This window comes from Balaenoptera borealis, assembly GCF_965194805.1.
Source record: "Balaenoptera borealis genome assembly, chromosome: 2".
Lineage (NCBI taxonomy): Eukaryota > Metazoa > Chordata > Mammalia > Artiodactyla > Balaenopteridae > Balaenoptera > Balaenoptera borealis.
Genome location: NC_138867.1, coordinates 175718708 through 175738169, shown reverse-complemented (window position 1 = coordinate 175738169; position 19462 = coordinate 175718708). Strand labels below are relative to the sequence as shown.

The 19462-nt window shown below is 57.6% G+C and overlaps 1 protein-coding gene across 2 annotated transcripts; it reads right to left on the bottom strand.

The window, feature by feature from the left end:
- Positions 1-487: 487 nt before the first annotated feature.
- On the bottom strand, positions 488-19444 carry NACC1 (nucleus accumbens associated 1). 2 transcript variants are annotated; one of them, XM_082379789.1, is made up of 6 exons: positions 19316-19444; positions 3725-4681; positions 3465-3638; positions 2780-2885; positions 2579-2676; positions 488-1949 (listed from the first exon to the last, which is right to left on the bottom strand). In XM_082379789.1, exons 2-6 carry the CDS (start codon positions 4668-4670, stop codon positions 1687-1689), a joined length of 1587 nt encoding a protein of 528 aa, XP_082235915.1. In that variant the 5' UTR covers positions 4671-4681; positions 19316-19444; the 3' UTR covers positions 488-1686. The 2 variants fall into 2 exon arrangements, with proteins under 2 accessions (XP_082235915.1, XP_082235916.1); XM_082379790.1 differs by lacking the exon at positions 19316-19444 and adding an exon at positions 18066-18274.
- Between the last annotated feature and the right edge of the window lie 18 nt (positions 19445-19462).

The following is a 19462-nucleotide window of genomic DNA, read 5'->3' as shown; positions in this document are numbered from 1 at the left end:
CTCCGCAGGCTGGCAGGGGCTCCTGGGGTGGGGGGCAGGCCTCCAGGTCAGATCCCAGTGGTCCAGCTGGCCCCCACCCCACCTCCTGTAATCCCCTTGCCTTTGGGGAGAGAGAGAGGCTGCTGGGAGCAATGGGCTAGTCAGACTGCGGGGGAGACAGAGGCGGTGAGAACCAGGGCTAGAGACAAAAATGTGAAATTGCAAAGAAACGGACACCCAGCGTGTGTGGGGAGGGGTGCAGGGGGGAGAGTTAAAAAAACAAAAAGAACCCTCCGAGTTTACATGTAGAACTCAAAAAAAAAACACAAAACCACTCGTGGAGCTAGGCCAAGGATAGAAAGAGAGGAATGGTAAAAGAAGATTCTGCAAACAATCTTTAACCATGAAGCGGACCCGGCCCTGCCAGGAGCTGGACTCAGCCAACTGGACAAACCAGGGACACCCTTGCAATGTAGCCCTTGGGAGGAGGCCCTGGGGTTGAGTGTGAGCCGGCCAGACCCACGGGAGCCCAGGCAGAGCGGGGCCTGGGGGGCCCCCCCCCGGCAACACGCGCTCCCACTCCACACACACGCGCACATTCAGCCTGCCCCTGGCTCCCCACTCCGTCCTGCCTTCCACAGCCCCGAGGACCGAAGGGGACATCAGACACGGTCCCATTGGTTTGAAAAATAAAAGGAATCTTATACTTCAATATTTCATTAGCTAAAAAAATGTTTTAAAAAGTATGTACAGGGGGTGGGGGCTGGGAGCCCTGCCGTGGGGGGTGGGGGGGGAAGGGAGGGAAAGGCAGCAGCACCCCCCAGCCTGCTCCCCTGGGTTCCACCCCTGGTCCTACTGCCTCTCACGTCTTCATCTGTTTAAAAGCAAAACTTCTACACACGCACGCGCGCACACACACACATGCACACCCACACGCTTCTGCGAGCCCCGGAAACTTCTTCTATCCTCAGAGACCCTCGGTCTGCCCCCAAGGGCCCCCCTCTCAGGACCTGCCCCTCTCAGGCCCCAGGGGGCTGGTGGCGGCAAGAGAGGCTGAGCACAGGTGGGGGAAGAGAAGGGCGCTGGGCCTGCCACCGCCCACCACCTTAGGTCGGTCATGGAGTTTCTCTGAGCCTCAGTTTCCTCAGCTGTAAAATGGGCAGTCCTCACGGCCTCGCCTACCCCAGCCCCCAGGCGCAGGGACAGACGAGGGAGACAGGAAGGCGCTTTTGGAAACGTGGAAGCACTGGGAGGTGGTGGCGGGAGGGGTCCTGAGAACCCGGGGCCCCTGTGAGTCCCAAGGGGCTGCAGTGGTGGGCGGAGGCTGAGGAATGCTCCGGCTAGGTGGCCCAGCGCCTGGGAAGGGGGTCTTCCCAAGCCCCCCAGGCCAGCCCCTCCCTGTGCCTGGCCTGGTGAGTGGGGAGACAGTTGCTAGGGGTTAGGAGAGGGGGAGCAAGAGCCCCCCAACTGTGCACGAGTGTGTGCTACAGAAGGCAACGCAGACCTCGCACCCCCTGCCGTCCTCTCCCAGCCCGGATCCCCGATCGGATTGGGGTCAGGGGGTGGGACGGGGAGGCAGAGGGGCCGGGAGCATGCAGTGCCCCCCGCGGGTCCTGGGGAAGGACAGACAGTAGCTCGTGACCAAGATGGAGGGCGGGTGTGACAGGAGGGGGAGTGTGACAGCCCCGCGGGAGGGTCCGGTGGGGGTTACTGGAGGGCCTCCTCGGCCGAGGGGCCGGCCTCGCCGTCATGGCTGGCCGTCTCGAAGCCGTGCTCCACACCCATCATGTCCGGCTCTATCTTGCCCGTGTAGCTGATGAAGGTGGTGTAGGCGTCACCCTCGGCCATAAGCGGCTTGACCTTAGGGATCCAGCTCTTCCTCACAACGCGGCGGGCATTGGTGCACATGTCGGCTGCGATGGCGTTCATCTCGCTCTCCTTGAAGTTGGGAGCAAAGTTCTGGCAGTAGTCTGTGCGGGCAGAATGGGTAGCTCATGCCGAGCGTGGCCTGGGCCTCCCACCCTCCCAACAGGCACTCAGCCCCCACGCTGCTCCTGAATCTCCGCCCCCCCCCAACCATGGCACCCCTGAACGCCCCCCCCTTGGAGCTGAGGAAACTGAGGCCTTGCGGACAACACGCTAAACCACATCAGTGGGCCCAGGACTGACAGAGCTTGGCCATGCATATGGGATGTGTGGATTTGATGCGGGATGGCCCAGTGCTCTTGAAAAATGTGGGTCATTTACCAGAATTTAGAAACTGGGAGAGTCCACTTGAAAACCTAGACTTCCCTCCTGACAACTGGCTGAGGCCTGGCCACTTCATCACTCTGACGACCAGCATAAGTTTGAGACCTCCCCTCCCATAGGCTTTGTGGCTTTCCTTCAGTGTCCTACCCACCCCCTCAAGAAATCTCTAACCAAGAACCCTCTAACCAATCACAGCCCTCTTCCCAACAAGCCTAGACTGAACCTCAGAATCCTTCTTAACACCAAACCCTACCTACCCATCCATCAGGGCCAACACCAGAGAAAAGGACCACCTGCCTGATCCAGACCTCCATCCCCCAACCCCGACTCCAGAAAGGTGGACACTTACACTTGACAGCGTGCAGGACGCGACTATCCAGCGGTTTGCGGCTGGGGTTGTTACTGGAAGAGCGGATGCCGGTGCCACAGCTGTTGGCCAGCGTGTTCCTGGGCGAGGGGTATGGGGGAGGGGAGTCAGGCCCCCTGTGGTGGTGGGGGGGCATGGGACACCCCGTACTCCCCCACACCGGGGCTCTGGCATGGGCCTCACCGGTCAAAGAAGGAGGCCAGGAGGCGCCGCAGCAGGACCTTGTGCCGCGTGCCCGCACTGACGTGGCAGTTCATGAGCTGCGCCCTGGTGATGTACACGTTGGTGCCTGGAGGGGGGGGCGGAGCCAGAGGATGATGGGTGTGGGGGGCAAACCGCCATGTTCCCCACTAGGCCACGCCCCGGCCTGGGCCCAACCAAGACCAGCCCCCCACCACCACTCAACTTACAGCGTCCTCCTCAACACTCAGGAAAGGACAGAGACTGTGGCGCCACCGTCCACGGGACACCCAACGTGCCAGGCCCTTGCCCACAAAACCAACAGCATCAGAAAGAACAGCAGCAGAGGCTCGCACCCTGGCACCCTGAGTCCGAGGGCCAAATTCTTAACCACCGTGTTAATCAACCCTCAAACCACGCTATGAAGCCACTGATCTACTCCCACGTGGCCAACAATGATGGCCCACACTTACACCAGACTCTGGGGTGGAAACCTACAAGCCAGTCTTTGATTTATATCAATGCAAAGCGGTGTGAGCTGCCCCAGGACACAGCCAGCGGGCGGCAGGGCTGGGGCTGGACCTTGAGCCCGGCTCCTAAGCACTGTGCTGCAGGCTGCTGGCCCAGAGGGCATCGAGGCCCAAGGTGGGGGAAGGGGGAATTCAGGGAGCAAGTGAGGCCAGCCCACCTGTTACCAGCTCCAGCTTCTCAGAGGGGTCACCCTCATCGTAGAGCTTGGGGTGGCAGCGGTTGCCGATCTGGTTGATGAGCTCAGCAGGGAGAGACGCCAGGTCTTGCCGCACTCGGATGCGATTCCGGGACTCGGGGGCCACCTGCTCAGGGAGGGCCTCCACCTTCTCGGCTGTCGGGGGCGAAAGCGGTGTGTTGGGGGCGGGGCCGGGGGCGGGGGCGGGGGGCCAGGCTTGGGGTTGTGGTGGGGCACCTCACCGGTCTGGCCGACGTTCATCATGCTGTACATGGTGTACATATTGCAGATCTGTCGGTACTGCTCGTCTGTGCCCTCCTCGCCCGCGTCCTCCTCCTCATCCTCCTCGTGGTAAGAGCCGGGGCTGTCGCTGGTGTAAGCGCTTGAGGTGCCCGGGCTGGTCCGCTCCGACGCGCTGGGCCCACTCACCACTCCGCCGGCCGCTGCCGCCACGCCCCCCGCCGGCTGCCCGGCCCCGGGCCCCGCCGCCACTCCGGTGGGCTGTGCCGCCGCCACCACCGGGGCCTGCTGGGGCGGCCGGCTGGCGGCCAGGTCCGGCGCGGAGAACTTGGCCATTTTGCGGCTGCCGTTGCCACTGCTGCCACCGCCGGCCTCCTTCTGGCTGCTGTCCCACAGCCGCTTGGCCACGGGCGTGCACTGCACAGAGTCCGACTCCTGCTGCTCCGTCTTGACGCGAGACACGAGGGGCAGTGGGGTGCCGCAGGCCGGCCAGCTCGACGTCTGCGCCACAGGGCTCTGGGGCTCGGACGAGGGGGCCTCCTCGGCGTGCAGGCCCTGGGAGTCACAGCTGGGGGAGCTCACCTTGAGGAAGAACTCTGTGCCCTTCTCCATGATCTCCTGGATCTGCAGGAAGCCAGCTGTGTACATGAGCAGGAACTGGTCGCCCATGTTCATGCTCAGTCGGCCCGTGTAGCAGAAGCTGAGGATCTGCTGGAAGGACTGGGGCTGCACAGCCGCCGGCAGCTCCACCACCGCACTCCGGCTGCTGTTGAACAGGTCCCGGAAGTAGGAGCTGCTGGCGGCCAGCACGGCCCGGTGGGCCTTGAAGGCATGGCCCTTGACCACCACGGAGACATCACAGTACAGGCCCTGCAGCCGCTGCTCGTTGAGGCACTCCAGAATGCTGTTGCCGAAGTTCGGGATCTCCATCTGCAGGGTCTGGGCCATGGCGGCGGCGGCTGCGCAGGGGACAGGGAGAGACGGAGGGACAGGGTCAGACGGCAGACTCAGCCCGCCGCAGGGAGACACACGGGAGCGTGGACATCCATGTGGTGGAATTTGCCACGACTGTAAGAATCGCAGGTGCCGCCCACTCCTGTCCCAGCATGGCCTTTCCTCTGTGACAGACTGTCAAATCAGCTAAGTCAGCTATAGGCCGGGGTGGCCTGTGCCGTCCCTTTGCAGAAAGGAGGGCAAAGGCATACTTACACGTCTGTGCTTGAATATTAAATGAGATAACACAGTGAGCCCCCATGAGCATGAACCACCACTAGCACTACACACATAGGGTAACAGGCATAGAGACACCAAGAAGGCAGAGTCATCCGATTTTTCACACTGCGTTTGCAGTGCTGAGCACGTGACCCTCAATCACCATTTGCTGAATGACTGAATGACCACTCGATAAACCCTGAAACTGCATGAGAACATCACTAGTCACCAGGGCAATGCAAATCCAAACCACAATGAGACACCATTCCACACCCACTAGGCTGGCTAGAATAAAAAAGATAAGTATTGGTGAGGATGAGAAATGAACCGGAACCCTCCTACACTGCTGGTGGGAATGTGAAATGGTGCAGCTGCTGTGGAAAACCGTTCCTGAAATGGTTAAACGTGAAGTTGCCATATGACCCAGGAATTCCACTTCTAGGAATTATTCCTGAGAAACGAAAACATATATCCACACATTCACCTGTACGTGAATGTTTACAGCAGCACTGTCCACAATAGGCAAAAGGTGGAAACAACCCAAATGTCCATCAACTGATGAATGGATAAACAAAATATGGTCGATCCACAATGGAATACTACTCAGTCATAAAGAGGAATGCACTACTGCTACATGCCACAACTTGGATAAACGCTGAAAACATTATGCTAAATGCAAGAAGCCAGACAAAAAGACCACATATTATATAATCCCATTTATATGAACTGTCCAGAACAAGCAAATCAATAAGAGACAGAAAGCAGACTAGTGGTTGCCTGGGGCTGGGGGTGCTTGGAGGATTAGGGGAGTGTGAGCAAACAGGTGCAGGGTTTCTTCTTGCCCTCGTGAAAGATGTTCAGAAATTGTGGTGATGGATGCACAACTCTGAATATACTAAAAACTCCTGAACCTGTACACTTTAAACGGGTGAACTGCTTGGTATGTGCATCTCAATAAAGCTGTAAAAAGAAGAAAGAAACCGTAAGACTAATGTCCTCTGTGTAGAACTGGGGATGAGACTTACCATGTACATTCTTAGGGTCTTTTTTTCTTTTCTTTTTTTTTTTTGGCCACACCACACGGCTTGTGGGATCTTAGTTCCCTGACCAGGGATTGAACCCAGGCCCTTGGCAGTGAAAGCTCAGAGTCCTAACCACTGGACTGCCAGGGAATTCCATCTTACGGTCTTTTAAGTTTTGAACCTGGTGAATGTATTGCCTATTTACAAAAGTAAGTAATATTTAAAAATAAAGTGTGTGGGACTTCCCTGGTAGCGCAGTGGTTAAGAACCTGCCTGCCAGTGCAGGAGACACGGGTTCAAGCCCTGGTCCGGGAAGATCCCACATGCCACGGAGCAACTAAGCCCGTGCACCACAACTACTGAGCCTGCGCTCTAGAGCCCGTGAGCCACAACTACTGAAGCCTGCGCGCCTAGAGCCCATGCTCCGCAACAAGAGAAGCCCATGCACCGCAACGAAGAGTAGCCCCCACTCGCCGCAACTAGAGAAAGCCTGCGCACAGCAACAAAGACCCAACGCAGCCAAAAATAAAATAAATTTTAAAAAATAAAATAAAATAAAAAAATAAAGTGTGTGAAATCACACCACAAACAATTCACCCCAAAGTGCTTGAGGGGTGGGTGGAGAAAGAAATGTGAATTTAAGGAACTGCATGAGACCCTGCTCAGGGAGCCCACCCCCATCCTGACCTGTGAAGTACCACCTGGGGGGCCCTGGCACCTCTCAAATGTGTGACCTTCTGCATCAGAGCCTATTCCATCAGTGCATGTTCCAACCCAGGAGGGAAGAACTGGTCAGGTGAGGACAGCATGCCTGATGCTCTGGGGGCAATCATAAAAGGGCTCTGAGGTAAGATATGGCTTTACAAGTGCCCCCATTGGTAAAACTGAGTCCCCTGCCATTCTATAGTTGTGGAGGGCAGTAGTCCTGAATGGGCAGGTACGGGTGAGAAGAGAGGCCTGAGCAGAGAGTCAGGCTGGTGAGAAGAAAGAGGAAAAAGGTAAAGAGTGTGTGCAAAGGCCCTGAGGCAGGAACTAACTAGAGCTCCCAGCTGTTCTTCTCTCACTCCCATGTTAGCTCTCATGCATCTTTCAGGTTTTATTCACTAACCAGTCTATTCTAAGCTGCCTCTGTGGGCTGAGGATTGGGGATGCAGTGAAGACTTGGGCCCTACCCAGGTTCATTCAGAAAGGGCTACCTGGAGGAACACAAGGGGCCATGTGCCCATGGGCTCAGAGGTGCACTTCAGGGCAAGGGTGAGTCCTGGCTCACCCAGATCTCTCTGGGCACTGAAATCCATGATTCCCCTCTGCTGTACCCTCCTCTTCCTCATCAAAATCATTGACGCCACCGTGAAAAACAAAAAGGCAATCAGGAGGGGGAGACGGAGACAGGGAAATCCTAATTAGACGGCAGCATGCACGTCCCAGGAGGTCAAACTAAGGGCCAGACAGGCTAGGAGCTGGTGCTTCAGTTTCTCCTACCTCCTCATTCAGAGCTGGGCCTCTGAACGAGGCGGTAGGGGAAACTGAGGCACCAAGAGGCAAAGGATAGAGCCCAGAGAGCCTCCTCCAGGGCCCTGGCAGCCCTGACCCACCTCCCCAGGCTGCCAAACTGAAGACCCCCCGGGTCCTAGGGCCCAAGCAGCCAAGGAAGAGGCTGCCTGGTCTCTAGTCCCTGGAGGCGTGCTCTAGACCCCTGGCTTGGAAGGCTTACACCCCAAGGGGGAGGACCAAGGCAGGACATGCATGCGGTGGGGCCAGAGCCCCTCAGACCTGGGTTCTGCTGCTAGCCCCACTCTGAAGCTGCATGACCTCAGGCCAGCCCCTCACCTCTCTGTGCTTCAGTTTGTTTATGTGTAAAATGGGGAGGTATACATCCAACCCACCCCATGGACTGCAAGGTGCTGGGCACACAGCCCTGAAGAGGACTGGTTGTGCCCACACGTAGCTCACTGTCTAGTGAGGAGACACAGGGTGTGATTTAATTTTAGTTGGGGTGAGTGTGTCACTGAGTGGGCGAGGTAAAGATGGGGACATGGAGACAGCAACCAACAGTCCTGGGCAGGAAGGAACCAGGTGCGGTCTGGAGATGCCAAAGGAGGCCAGTGTGGCTGGAGAGCGGCACGGGGTGTGGGACAGGTGGGCCCTGGCCTGGTGAGGATGAATGTCAGAGTGAGCAATGGGAAGCCTGGAGCAAGGGAGACTGGGCCCAGACCAGCTTTGGGAGAATTCCCAGCATCAGCGGCGGGGACAGAGAGAAGGGGGTGAGTGACTCAGGAATGAGTCTCTACGGGAGACAGGGTATTGTTTTAAAAGTTGTAGACAGGGGGGGCTTCCCTGGTGGCGCAGTGGTTGAGAATCTGCCTGCCAATGCAGGGCACACAGGTTCGAGCCCTGGTCTGGGAGGATCCCACATGCCGCGGAGCAGCTGGTCCCGTGAGCCACAACTACTGAGCCTGCGCGTCTGGAGCCTGTGCTCCGCAACAACAGAGGCCACGATAGTGAGAGGCCCGCGCACTGCGATGAAGAGTAGCCCCCACTTGCCGCAACTAGAGAAAGCCCTCACACAGAAACGAAGACCCAACACAGCCATAAATAAAAATAAATAAATATATTAAAAAAAAAAAAGTTGTAGACAGGGGACTTCCCTAGCGGTCGAGTGGTTAAGACTCCGAGCTTCTACTGCAGGGGACACGGGTTCGATCCCTGGCTGGAGAACTAAGATCCTGCATGCTGCACAGTGCGGCCAAAAAAAGTTGTATAGATAGGTACTCCTCCAAGGAGACTGTCAACTCCAGAGAAGGCAGGCATGCTGGCAGATTTGTTCATGATTAGCTCATCAGAACAGAGAGAGGCGGTCAATAAATATTTGTAAACGTGTCAAATAGTGTACCAAGGCAGGAATAGACTGCTCCTGCCTGGGAAAGGGCAGCTGCGGGGTGGGGGTGGGGAAGCATGGGGGAACAGGGGGAGGGGGCTGAGGCAGTACACATATGGGTGTGGATGCTTCTGGGGCCACGGAGGGTGTTCCAAAGTGTCCTCCTAACTGTGCTCGGTGTGCTGGACACTGTTGCACGCATTTCCCGAAGGCTACCGAAGTGCTCGCAGCACTCTGCAGTGAAGGCTAGCAGGGCCCCACTTTATGGGTGGGGATCACAGCACCGCCCTGCCCCGTCCCAAGCAGTTGGACTTCAGGGCCTGACCCCTCACCGGGAACTGGTGCAGGATGGCTTTGTGGTGAGCGCTCAGCATGGGGGCGATAAGGTTCTCAACAGGAGGGAACAGAGACGCAAGGAGGAGGGCTCCCGAGGGCGAGAGCCAACCTGACATTCAGTCTGGGCTCCCCAGGCCTCGTGAACCCCATGGGGCCTCAGAGCCCAGCACCCAGCGCTTTGAAGCCTTCGACTAGCAATGGCGGGGCGGGAACACAACTTGTGCAAAAGGCTGATGCAATCCGTGCACAGGCACGCACCCTCTGCAGTGACAGGGAGTGGGGTGCTACGTCTGCCTCGCTGCCCCTGTAAGTAGGACACGGTATGTGGGGGGGGGGGGGGTGGAGGTGGAAGAGGCCACTGGAGACCACTGGAGACCCCAGAGACCCACCCCTGGATCGCGGCACCAATCCAGGCTGCCGGACTCAGAAGAACAATGGCCGGTGGTCCTGCCCCTCACCTACACCGCCCGTGAGGGAGGAGCCATGGAGCCAGATCGGGCTTCCAGAGGAAACAGGTTGAAAGCAGCTGGCGCTCGGCCTGGGTCACCTGCTGGTTGGGAAGTGGTAGGATGGAGAGCTGGGGGGGGGGGGGGGGGCGGGGGCGGGGCGGTTCTCTAAACCAGCCAACAGTTCAGTCCTCACCAGCCCGAGCCCCTCGCCTGTACTGCACGGTTCCCCTCAGCCAGACCTTTACCCAAGCTGTGCACCCTGCCCGGAGCGCCCTTCTCCCACTACCCACATCTTCCTCGTTCACCCTCAGCTGCCCCGTGCTCTGAGAACTCACCAGACTGGAGAAGATGCCCTCTTCTGCACTCCCCCCAACCCCAAAGCCATAGGGCCCTTATGCTTACCTCTGAGAACATTAAATCCCACTTGACTATAATCTCTCCTGGGCAGAAAACCGTATTTGAATTCTCTCTCCTCACAACTTGGCACATCAGCCCGCACATCTTCTGGGGTGCCCAGATCCCCCTGGAGGGAAGGGGTAGCCCCCAGACCCACACAAGGCCAAGGGGACCCTTCCATCGCTACTCCTGGCCCCGGAAGAGGGTGGGTTTCCTGACGAGACGCAAGGGCACGACACATGGTTTCCATGGCCTCTCAACAGTCACTCAACAAATATTTGCCAAGTGCCTTGCCTGGGGCAGGAAGTGCCCAGAGCCTGGGGCAGGCCACCACTAAGACAAGGCCCTGCCTCCGGAGCTCGTGGTCCAGCGAGAGACACGACCATTTATCCAGGGTCACTCGGATCAACGAGCTGCAGGTCCACGCCTCTGACCTCACGCAGAGGAGGGGACACTGGAGCTGAGATCTGGGGGGCACAAGGGGGTGGAGGTGGGGGGTGATCTAATGGGGCAGTGGTGGGCTGGGAGCGTGGCCCTCAAGGCACAAGGAAAGTGTGCAGAGCCCCAAGGGAGAAGCAGGCACGGCCCTTCCAGAAACTGGAGGAAGGCAAAGCTGGCTCTGGGCTCAGTCTTTAGTCTGCTTCTCTCCTTGGGGGATCACACCCAGTCTCAGGGCTCTGCTGTGGACTAAACTGTGTCGCCCACCCCAATTCCTAAGTTGAAGTCCTAATCCCCCGTGTGGTTGTATTTGGAGACAGGGTCTTATTTGAAGGTAATTAAGGTTAAAAGAGGTCATAAAAGTGGGGCCCTAATGCAACAGAACTCTTTGTCCTTATAAGAAGAGGAAGAGAGATTTCTCTTTCTCTCTCCAAGCACACACACTAAGGGCCACGTGAGCACACTAGAATCCAACCAGAACCTGACCGCGCTGGCATCTTGGACTTCCAGCCCCCAGAACTGTGAGCAAATGTCTGTTGTTTAAGCCGCCCAGTCTATGGTATTTTCTTATGGCGACCCAAGCAGACTAAGACAGGCTCAAAACACCATCTACTTGGACTTCCTTGGAGATCCAGTGGTTAAGACTCCATGCTCCCAATGCAGGGGGCACAGGTTTAATCCCTGGTCAGGGAAGATCCTGCATGCCGCGGCCAAAAAAAAAACTAAACAAATACCATCTACTCACCCCACAACTCCCTCATGGAGCCCCTGGCCTGGACCTCCCCTTGGACGGCAGACTTGCACATACCCCAGATGCCCACACAATGCATCCTCAGCCGAGCCCTCCTCCCCTCAAGCCTGCTCTGGCTGCAGTGTACACAGGCTCTATCTAGCCCTCCTTGCTTGGGTGAAGACCCTAGGACTCACACCTCTGATTCCTTCAAAACCAGTTCTCACCACCTGGGCCCCTACGATGTGTATGGGGGCCCTGCACAGTAAGGACTGCTTGCTCTCAGACCTCCTACAGTGCAGGCCCCAAGATGGTCACAGCCCTTCATCCCCTCCTGATCCCCTAGCTCAGATTTCCAAAGACAGCCTTTCCCAACCCCGATTCCTCCGGCCACTTCTCCTGCTTCATTTTTCCTCCCTGGCACTTCCCACCATCTACCAACTAGATGTGTCCTTGGCTTTGTGTGAGCTCCACCAGGGCAGGGTGACTGCCTGTCTGGTTCACACTACTATGTCCCCTGCCCCTACAACTAGACAGGCACACAGTGGACGCACAATCGTTGTTTGCGGAATGAATGAAGAATTATTTCTGTTATTTCCAACTACACTCCCCTTTTAGTCGCACTGTGACTAGAACAGAGGGGGACTTGGAAGAGGTCTCTGAGGCTGGGCAGGGGTGCCACCCGCACCGCAGTGGGGGCCGCCGGGGCCAACGCAGAGGGTGCTGCTCAGACAGACACCCTCCTCTGGCAGCCACAGCAGGTGGGTGGCCTGCAGTCAGGGTCCCACTTGGGGCTCAATGTAACTGAACTTGGGATTCCCACCGACTGCTGCCCTACTGCCTGATCCCGCTGGGGTGCGACAGGCTTGCAGCGGAAGTGCTTGTGTGGCAGTGCAATTCCTGGGGGTGGAAACTGCCAGCTCTTTGAGGAGGGAGCTCTGGGTACCCCAGCCAGCGGAGGCTGGGGGACAGATCTGTGTCTGCCTCACCAAGGACTGTCTTTTCTGGCTGACTTTCCAGGGAAGTGGTGAGCTGCCCATTGACATGTAAGCTGGTTAAGGGAACCCACTCACTCCAAGCCTAAGAAGGACAGAAGGCCGCTGGAAAGCCCCACAATCCTTCACCCAGCTCAGCATGAGGTCAGAGTGACAGCTGGGGGCAGGAAAGTGGCACACCCCCCAGGCTGCTCGGGGTGCATTCCTGGCCCAAAGCCATTCGGACCCTCTGCAGGAGCCGAACTGGAAGGTAGTTTAGGCAAACATTAGCTAGTGAAGAACAAGGCGATACCCGACTGCACAGATCTTTTTTAGGTACATGCACATTTAATTCATTTTCTTTTTCCCTGAAAACCTCCTGTTAACTCCACAGTGGGTGACAGGATTAGCAACCACAGGTGGCATGGAAGGTGGCATGGACGTTGCCCCTACTGTGCACCAGCACCTGATGAGGGCTCAGCTCTTCCTCTCACCAGTTTCTGAGGAAGAAATGAGTCTTCCTGCCATTTTACAGATGAGGAGAGCAAGGCCCAGGATGGCACCCAGGCCACGTGGCTCCTGTCCAAGAGCCACAGAGGAGGGAACACTGGAGCTGAGTGTTGGGGCTTCCTGACCACGGCCGGCCCAGGCTGCACTCGTCCTCTGCATGATCCTGCTGCTCCCTGTGGCAGGCGGCCACCTCAGCTAGACCCATTTCATGACTGGGAAAACTGAGAAACCAGAGCTAAGGGAAGCCATGACCCAAGCTGGGGTCTGCTGCCCACCTGGGGCCCCAACCCCAGGGTTCTGGGTGCTGCTCTCCCTGTTCCCCCCCAGAGGCCTTCTTCCTTCACCCAGCCTCCCCCAGCTACTCTCTACCCTTCCTCCCCTCACTGCCACCTCCGGGAATGAGCATTCTAGCCTGCTGCCTCTCCTCCCTCCCTCCTCCCACTCTCTCCTCGAAGTCCTCAGCAATCTGGCTTCCGCCTGCAGCAGCTCCTAGGAGAACCCAGCCAGGCCCCACCCCCCTCCCACTCTGACCTCAAGCCCACCTTTGTGAGTTACCTCATACTCCCTGTGTGCCTCCAGACCCAAGGACAAGGGGGCGGGGCAGCAGCTGCACAAAGGGTGGAGGGAAGTGCAAAGGCCCTGAGGTGACCTTGGGGAGGCTAACACAAAGGAGGCAGGCGGGTGGGCGGTTACTGGGGATGGGTCGTGGAGATGTGCTTGGAGACCCTGCAGGGCCTTGGCAGGACAAAAGAATCAGAATCCTGTTTTACTAGGCTCAAATATCCCTTACAAAGCTTCCCACTTAGAATTACGCTTTCCTTCCTCTACGCTCCCAGAAAACATTTATCTGTACTAGTGCTTACCACCCCCCCACGTCAGTCTTTCCCAACTATGAAACAAGCAGCCACCTCACAAGGCTGTTTTAAGGATTAAACCACCTTAAGGTAACACGGGTAGGTAAGTTGGTGCTGACTTTGCAGCCAGTGCCCAGCTGCTATTATTAGTTATGTTCCCTTCTGTCTGCCCCCCTAGCCCCTCGCAGGACTGCAAACTCCCTGACAGCAGCACAGGCATCTTATACCGCTCACCATCTCCCAGAACCTTAGGCCATTTCATGAGCTATCAGGCCGTACTTACTGAGAGCTCCCCGCACTGCCTTCCCAGCACCAGTTGATCACACCCCAGACACCAACCTCTCACATGACCCTCCCAATAACCACGCCACGGGGAGCCCCAACTGAGGCCCTGCTGCCACTGGGGCCAGATCATCCTCTGTGGTGGAGGCTGCCCTGTACATTATATGATATTGAGGAGCATTCCTGGCCTCTACTGTGACAGCTGTGACAACCAAAAATGTCTCCAGACATTTCCCAAGCATCCCTTGAGGGGGACAGAATCACCTCTGGTTGAGAACCACTGCAGTGCAGGTATGCCTGCTTGTCCCCACTTATCAGATGCGGAAACTGAGGCGCCAAGGCCACAACGTTTGCCCAGGGTCTCCTGGCTGAGCAAGGTGGCGCTAACAGTGGAATCTGACTCTCCACTACACCACGTTTGCTCACCTTTACCCACCCTCTGCTTAATTCAGTCATGGTCCTCAGAGAGGGCTCTCGGATCTCCAAGGATGCTGAGACCTTCACATCCTGTCTATCCTGAGGAGACAGGGGCAATGATCACAACCAGATACTGGACGCAACGAGACAGCCACCTGTTCAGTCCCACCTCACAGCCTCTGTGGCTCAGAAGGCTCTTCAGGAGGAGACAGAGGGATGACACTCTTGACCAAGGGGACCCAGGAGCAGAGGCAGGGAGGTGGGCCTGTGTGCTCAAGCTAGGCATAGGCTTAAGTGATTTACAAATGGGGGGAAAAGTGCTCAGAGCAGCGTGGCACCCAGGAAAGGGATGGGAGTGATGAGAGGCAGGGGGGACCCAAGAGAAGGAGCAAAGGCTGGTGCAAACACCACCTCCGTGTCTTCAAGGCCGGCTCACTGTCACCTCAAATGCTGCAAGCCCCACCTGAACCTGGCAGGCCCTCCTCCACCACAGTCTCTGGCAGTGACACTGATGAGCCGGGTCAGACCTTCCTGGACCAGCCCGCAACCCTCTCCAAACCCCATGCCTCCAGGCTGACCTCCATGACGGGTCCTGCCAAACTGACCAAAACTCATTTCCTTGCAGCCCTGCGCAAGAACCTGCTGGGGCTCCCCACTGCTCGGCCAGGGCACCAGATTTTAGAAGGCCTTGGATGCAGGCCAAGGGGTCTGGACTTGCATCTGGGGGCGATGGGGGGATCCAGGAGACCCTGAGATCAGACGCTTCTTTTCTGGGAACGGCACTAAGGGTCTCTATCTCCACGCCAGGGTCACCCTTCACTCCTTCCCTCATAAACACAAAATGTTTAGAGCACTTAGCAGGAGCCTGGCACATGCTAAATAAAGGCTTTCAATGTGTTGTCCTGTCTGCCTAGAACATTCGCCCCTCCCTGCCCCAGCTCCCCCACCAGCAGGCTGATCTCTTATTATTCAGAGCTCAGCTCGCCTGGAAGCCTTCCCTGACCACCCAAATCTCATGCTTTCCACCCACCCCAGCACCATCACTTCACTTGGTTTTACTATATTCATGAATGCGGGGATATCAGAAATGAGCTTGATCATTTGTTTGTCTGAGGTCAGTCACCTTCAGACAAACCTTTGTCTAGCCTTCACTAGAAGTTGCTGAGAGCAGTTCTAGGAGCTGCTTTTCAGGGCTGCTCCCCGGGCCCCAGCAGGGAGTTGACACCCATGTGAAATCAAACTGTCCCAAGGGTCCCTTTACTTGTTGCTCTTGCCTGCCAGGCTATTTTGGCCTCCTCTGGCGCCCCAGGTCTGGGCACCCTAAATCCTCACAGAAAAGCAATTATTAAGAGTGCTTTCTCCAGCTCCAGGCACAGGCTCGGACTCACTGCCCCCTTCTCTGCCATCCACACACAGCAGCCAACTACTACCAGTCTCTGCCCCCATTCCAGCTCTATGACTGGAGGCAGCTGCCCCATCCTAAGTACCCAGCCCGGAGCCCCGGCTGAGGCCCCAGGCTGCGCCACAGCAGCCAGCCTCAGCCCAACCAGGCAGGGGGAAGGCTTCTTTACATGGGGCTGCTGGCCCAGTTTCTACCCCTCCCAGAACCAGGCGGCCAGCCAAAGAGGGGAGGAGGGCCGAGCCCAGGTGGGGGCAGTTCTAGGAACTACAAGGAGATTGGGGGAAGGGAGGGAATGAGGTGACAACCCATCATTAAACCCAGATCTAGCTGATACCACTCAACCCAGCAGTTTGTGGTTCCTGCCTCCGGTGCTGAGGCTCCCAAGTCAACGTTCCCAGGACACACTGGTAGCGGCTTTGCAGTTAGCCCAGAGAGAAGGAACAAAAGCAGGGGTGGTCTGACCGGGGACCAAACAGAGGAAAAGATAAACCAGGAAAAAAAGCAAAAATCCAGCTCCAGAGCCAGGTTCCATCCTCATAACCACCTCCCTCTGCCAGCCCACAGCTCTGTGACCCCTGACCTCTTGGCTCCCATTAGAACAGGGATGACCTTGCCTCTGGGAAAAAAGCTTCCGCTGATCTGGCTCCCTGGAACACGAGGAAAACTGTCCGCAAGGCTACTGACCCATCCCTTGGGATAGGCAAGAGAAGAGTCCTGGACAGAGAACTCCCACCAGGGAATCCAGAACAGTGAGCTCTTCCAGTCACGCCCCTCAAAGGCCAGCTCCAGGGGGCTGCGGGCTGGGGCTGAGGGTCAGTCAATCCCAGTCTGCCACTGTTTAGCTGTGGGACCTGGGACAAGCCACCGAGCCGCGGCTTCCTCCCCTGTACCATGAAGAAGGCCTAAGTTGAGCTGGTGGTGGTGAGCAATCGATGAGCTCATCTAACCAGCAAGCTCAGCACAGGGCCTGCCCCAGGAAGAGCCCTGCAGAGGCAGAGCCCTGGGACCCGGAGCGCCAAAGGCCTGGGCCAGGGTGTAGGTGCCTGGTTTGATCCCTTTCTTGGTGACCTGCCTTCACCCCATCAGGAGCCTTCAAGACAATGATGAGCCGGGTCAGACCTTCCTGGACCAACCCGCAACCCTCTCCAAACCCCATGCCTCCAGGCTTCAAGACACAATGAACAGAGCTTTATATGCTCACCTCCCAGTAACTCACCTGCGGAGAGCTGGTGCCTGAAAGGTAGTGAGGTCCCAACCCCTAGGCTTGAGCCTCAAGGCTCTGGTCACAAAAAGTGGGGAAAGAATCTTAGGACCCTAAGATACTCAGATAACAGGGGCTGGGCTGCCTCCCTGCCGATATATGGGGTGGAGGTGGGCAAAAGGGTGGTAAACAAGATGCCCGAGCTAGGTGTTCCAGACTATTTCCCAAGCTGCCCACACAAACGCCCAGCTGCCGGGCTAGCACCTTGGAGCAGCCAGCAGAGGCTTGCCCAAAGGGTTTGTCGGGACCCAGAGCCTGAGACAGGCAGGGATGAGGTGTGAGAAAGAAGAAACCCCTCAGATTTGGCCCCAGGTTAACACCTGGACGGGAGAGGGGGGGAGGGGGTGCGCCTTGGCACTTGCATTTTGATCACACTAGTTTCTCCGGACCCGCTCCCACATCCCCACTAGCCTACTTAGCCCAAAGGCTCTGCCTCCCCCGGACTCCCAAAGCTCCTACAGTAGTTCCTCAACCTACCTGATCGCCTCCGTATCAGGCCCTCGCCACCCCCTCCCCACTCTCCGAACCGAAACCTCATGTGACCCCTGCAAACATTTCAGGGATCTCCTAACCGCCCCCACTAGAACTAACTCCGCCCACACCCACCCTGCCCCACTTCCTGGGCTTCTCCTCAACCGCCCCCAGGCCTGTAACCTGACCCACCTCCTCCAGCGCCCCGACTGTACCTGCCAGCCCGGCCCCTCCCCGCCCCCCCTCGGGGCCGTTTCCCTCCGGCCAAGCCACTCTCCCCTCCTCCCCCATTCGGCCGGCCCAAAGCCCGACTCCTCCTCCCCCTCCCCCTCCCCCTCCGGTCTCCCCGGGCGCCTCCTCACTTTTCTTCCACCGGCCCTCCCTCCAACTTCCCGGCCCCCAACCACCCCTGCACCTGCCCGGGCCTGGTCTCGCTCCCCTCTCGCGGGGAATGACAGGAGGAGGTCTGGGCCCGATCCCGACGCCCCCAAGCTCCGCGGCCCGGCCCGGGGCTGAACGCTCAAGGCCGTTCGCGGGGACCGGGACTCTCCGCACTCGGGCCGGGGCACAGTGCAGGCTGCTAACCAAGTTCCTCCCCGGTCGGAGGAGGCCCCCATGTCCTCCTCCCTCAGCCCTTAGCCGGACCTCGGATGCCCTCCGCCCGCCCCGGCGAAAGGAGGCCGGAACCGGGCCTGGGGCGGGCCGCCTCACCTGCGCCGTGGCCGCGCTCCGGGGGCTCCCGGCGAGCTCCGCAGCGGCGGCTGGGGCCGGGCCTGGGCCCGGGGCGCGCCCCCCTGCGCCGGGGCCTCGGCGTCCGCCTCCGCGGCCTCCGCGGCCTCCGCTTCAGCAGCAGCGGCAGCCGCGGCGGCCATTCATTGTGGGCCAGGCCGCCCCAGCCGAGCGCCGAGCGAGCGCAAGGCGCGCCGCCGCCGCCGCCGCCGGGCCGGGGAGGAGCGGCCGTGGCCCCGCCTACGCACCGCCCCCAGTGCCTGCCCCCGAGGCTATGCCAGCCGAGCGCCGAGCGCGCCCCTTCTCTCCTCAGTCTCTTCCCTCGGCCCCTCGGAATCCCCGTCAGGACCTTGGCTCTGCTGCAGAGTTCGAGTCCCGACCTCGCCACCATTTAGTCCCGCGACCTTAAACAAGTCGCTCTGCCTTTCGGAACTTTAGTTTCCTGTAAAAACGCAAACAATAATATCTGCTGTTTACTGTGCCAGGCACTGTTTTAGGTTCTTTACGGGATTATCTCGTTTAAACTTCACAGTAGTATCTTTAGGTAGGAATTATTTTATAAACACACACACACACTTTATAGAAAATAAGAAAGGGAGGCACAGAGAGAAGAAGAAGCCTGCTCCAGATCACACAGCAAGGAAGTGGTGGCGGGTGCCAGGATTCAAAACCGGGCCCAAGAAGAAACAATAAACGTTAACACTTGTAGGATGCTTATGCGACGCCAGATTCCATTCTAAGCATTCTACCTGCACTAACTCGTTTAATTCTCATCACAACTCAATAACGAACGTTAAAAAGTTCTGCCCATTTTGCAAATGGGGAAATATAAGCAGAGAGCATTAAGAACAAGTAGGAAGGCAAGCTGGGGCTGGAACCAGTCAGTACCGACACTACGGTCTCCTTTCCTACACCGGTTAGAACCTTCTGAGGGTTTGCTGTGTGAGAGAGCCTACTTTGCACATTTTCCAGGCATTCTGTCGCTTAATCTCTGCTCTGTCTTGGAAGCTAGGACTCTTATTTAACAGGTAAGGAAAGTGAAGCCCAGAGAGTTTAAGTAACTTGTCAAGAGCATGTGATAGGACTGGGATTCAAACGCAGGAAATCTGATTTCAGAGCCTTAGTTATTCCCGCAGGGTGCCCTGACATACTGTGTTTACAAAACCCAGCACACAGGAGACGATCAATAGATGTTAGATTTCTCCGCTTACCGCCCCTTTTCTGAGTCTCACCTTCCTCATCCGTGAAATGGGGCTAGTGACGTGTCCCCTCCCAGGGAAGCCGCAGTGATTAAGGCCGTCACACAACACTTTCAGCGCTTTCCGCCGTGCATTTTGATCCCAGCTGCCCACTATAGGTAGCATCAATGATTGACTAAA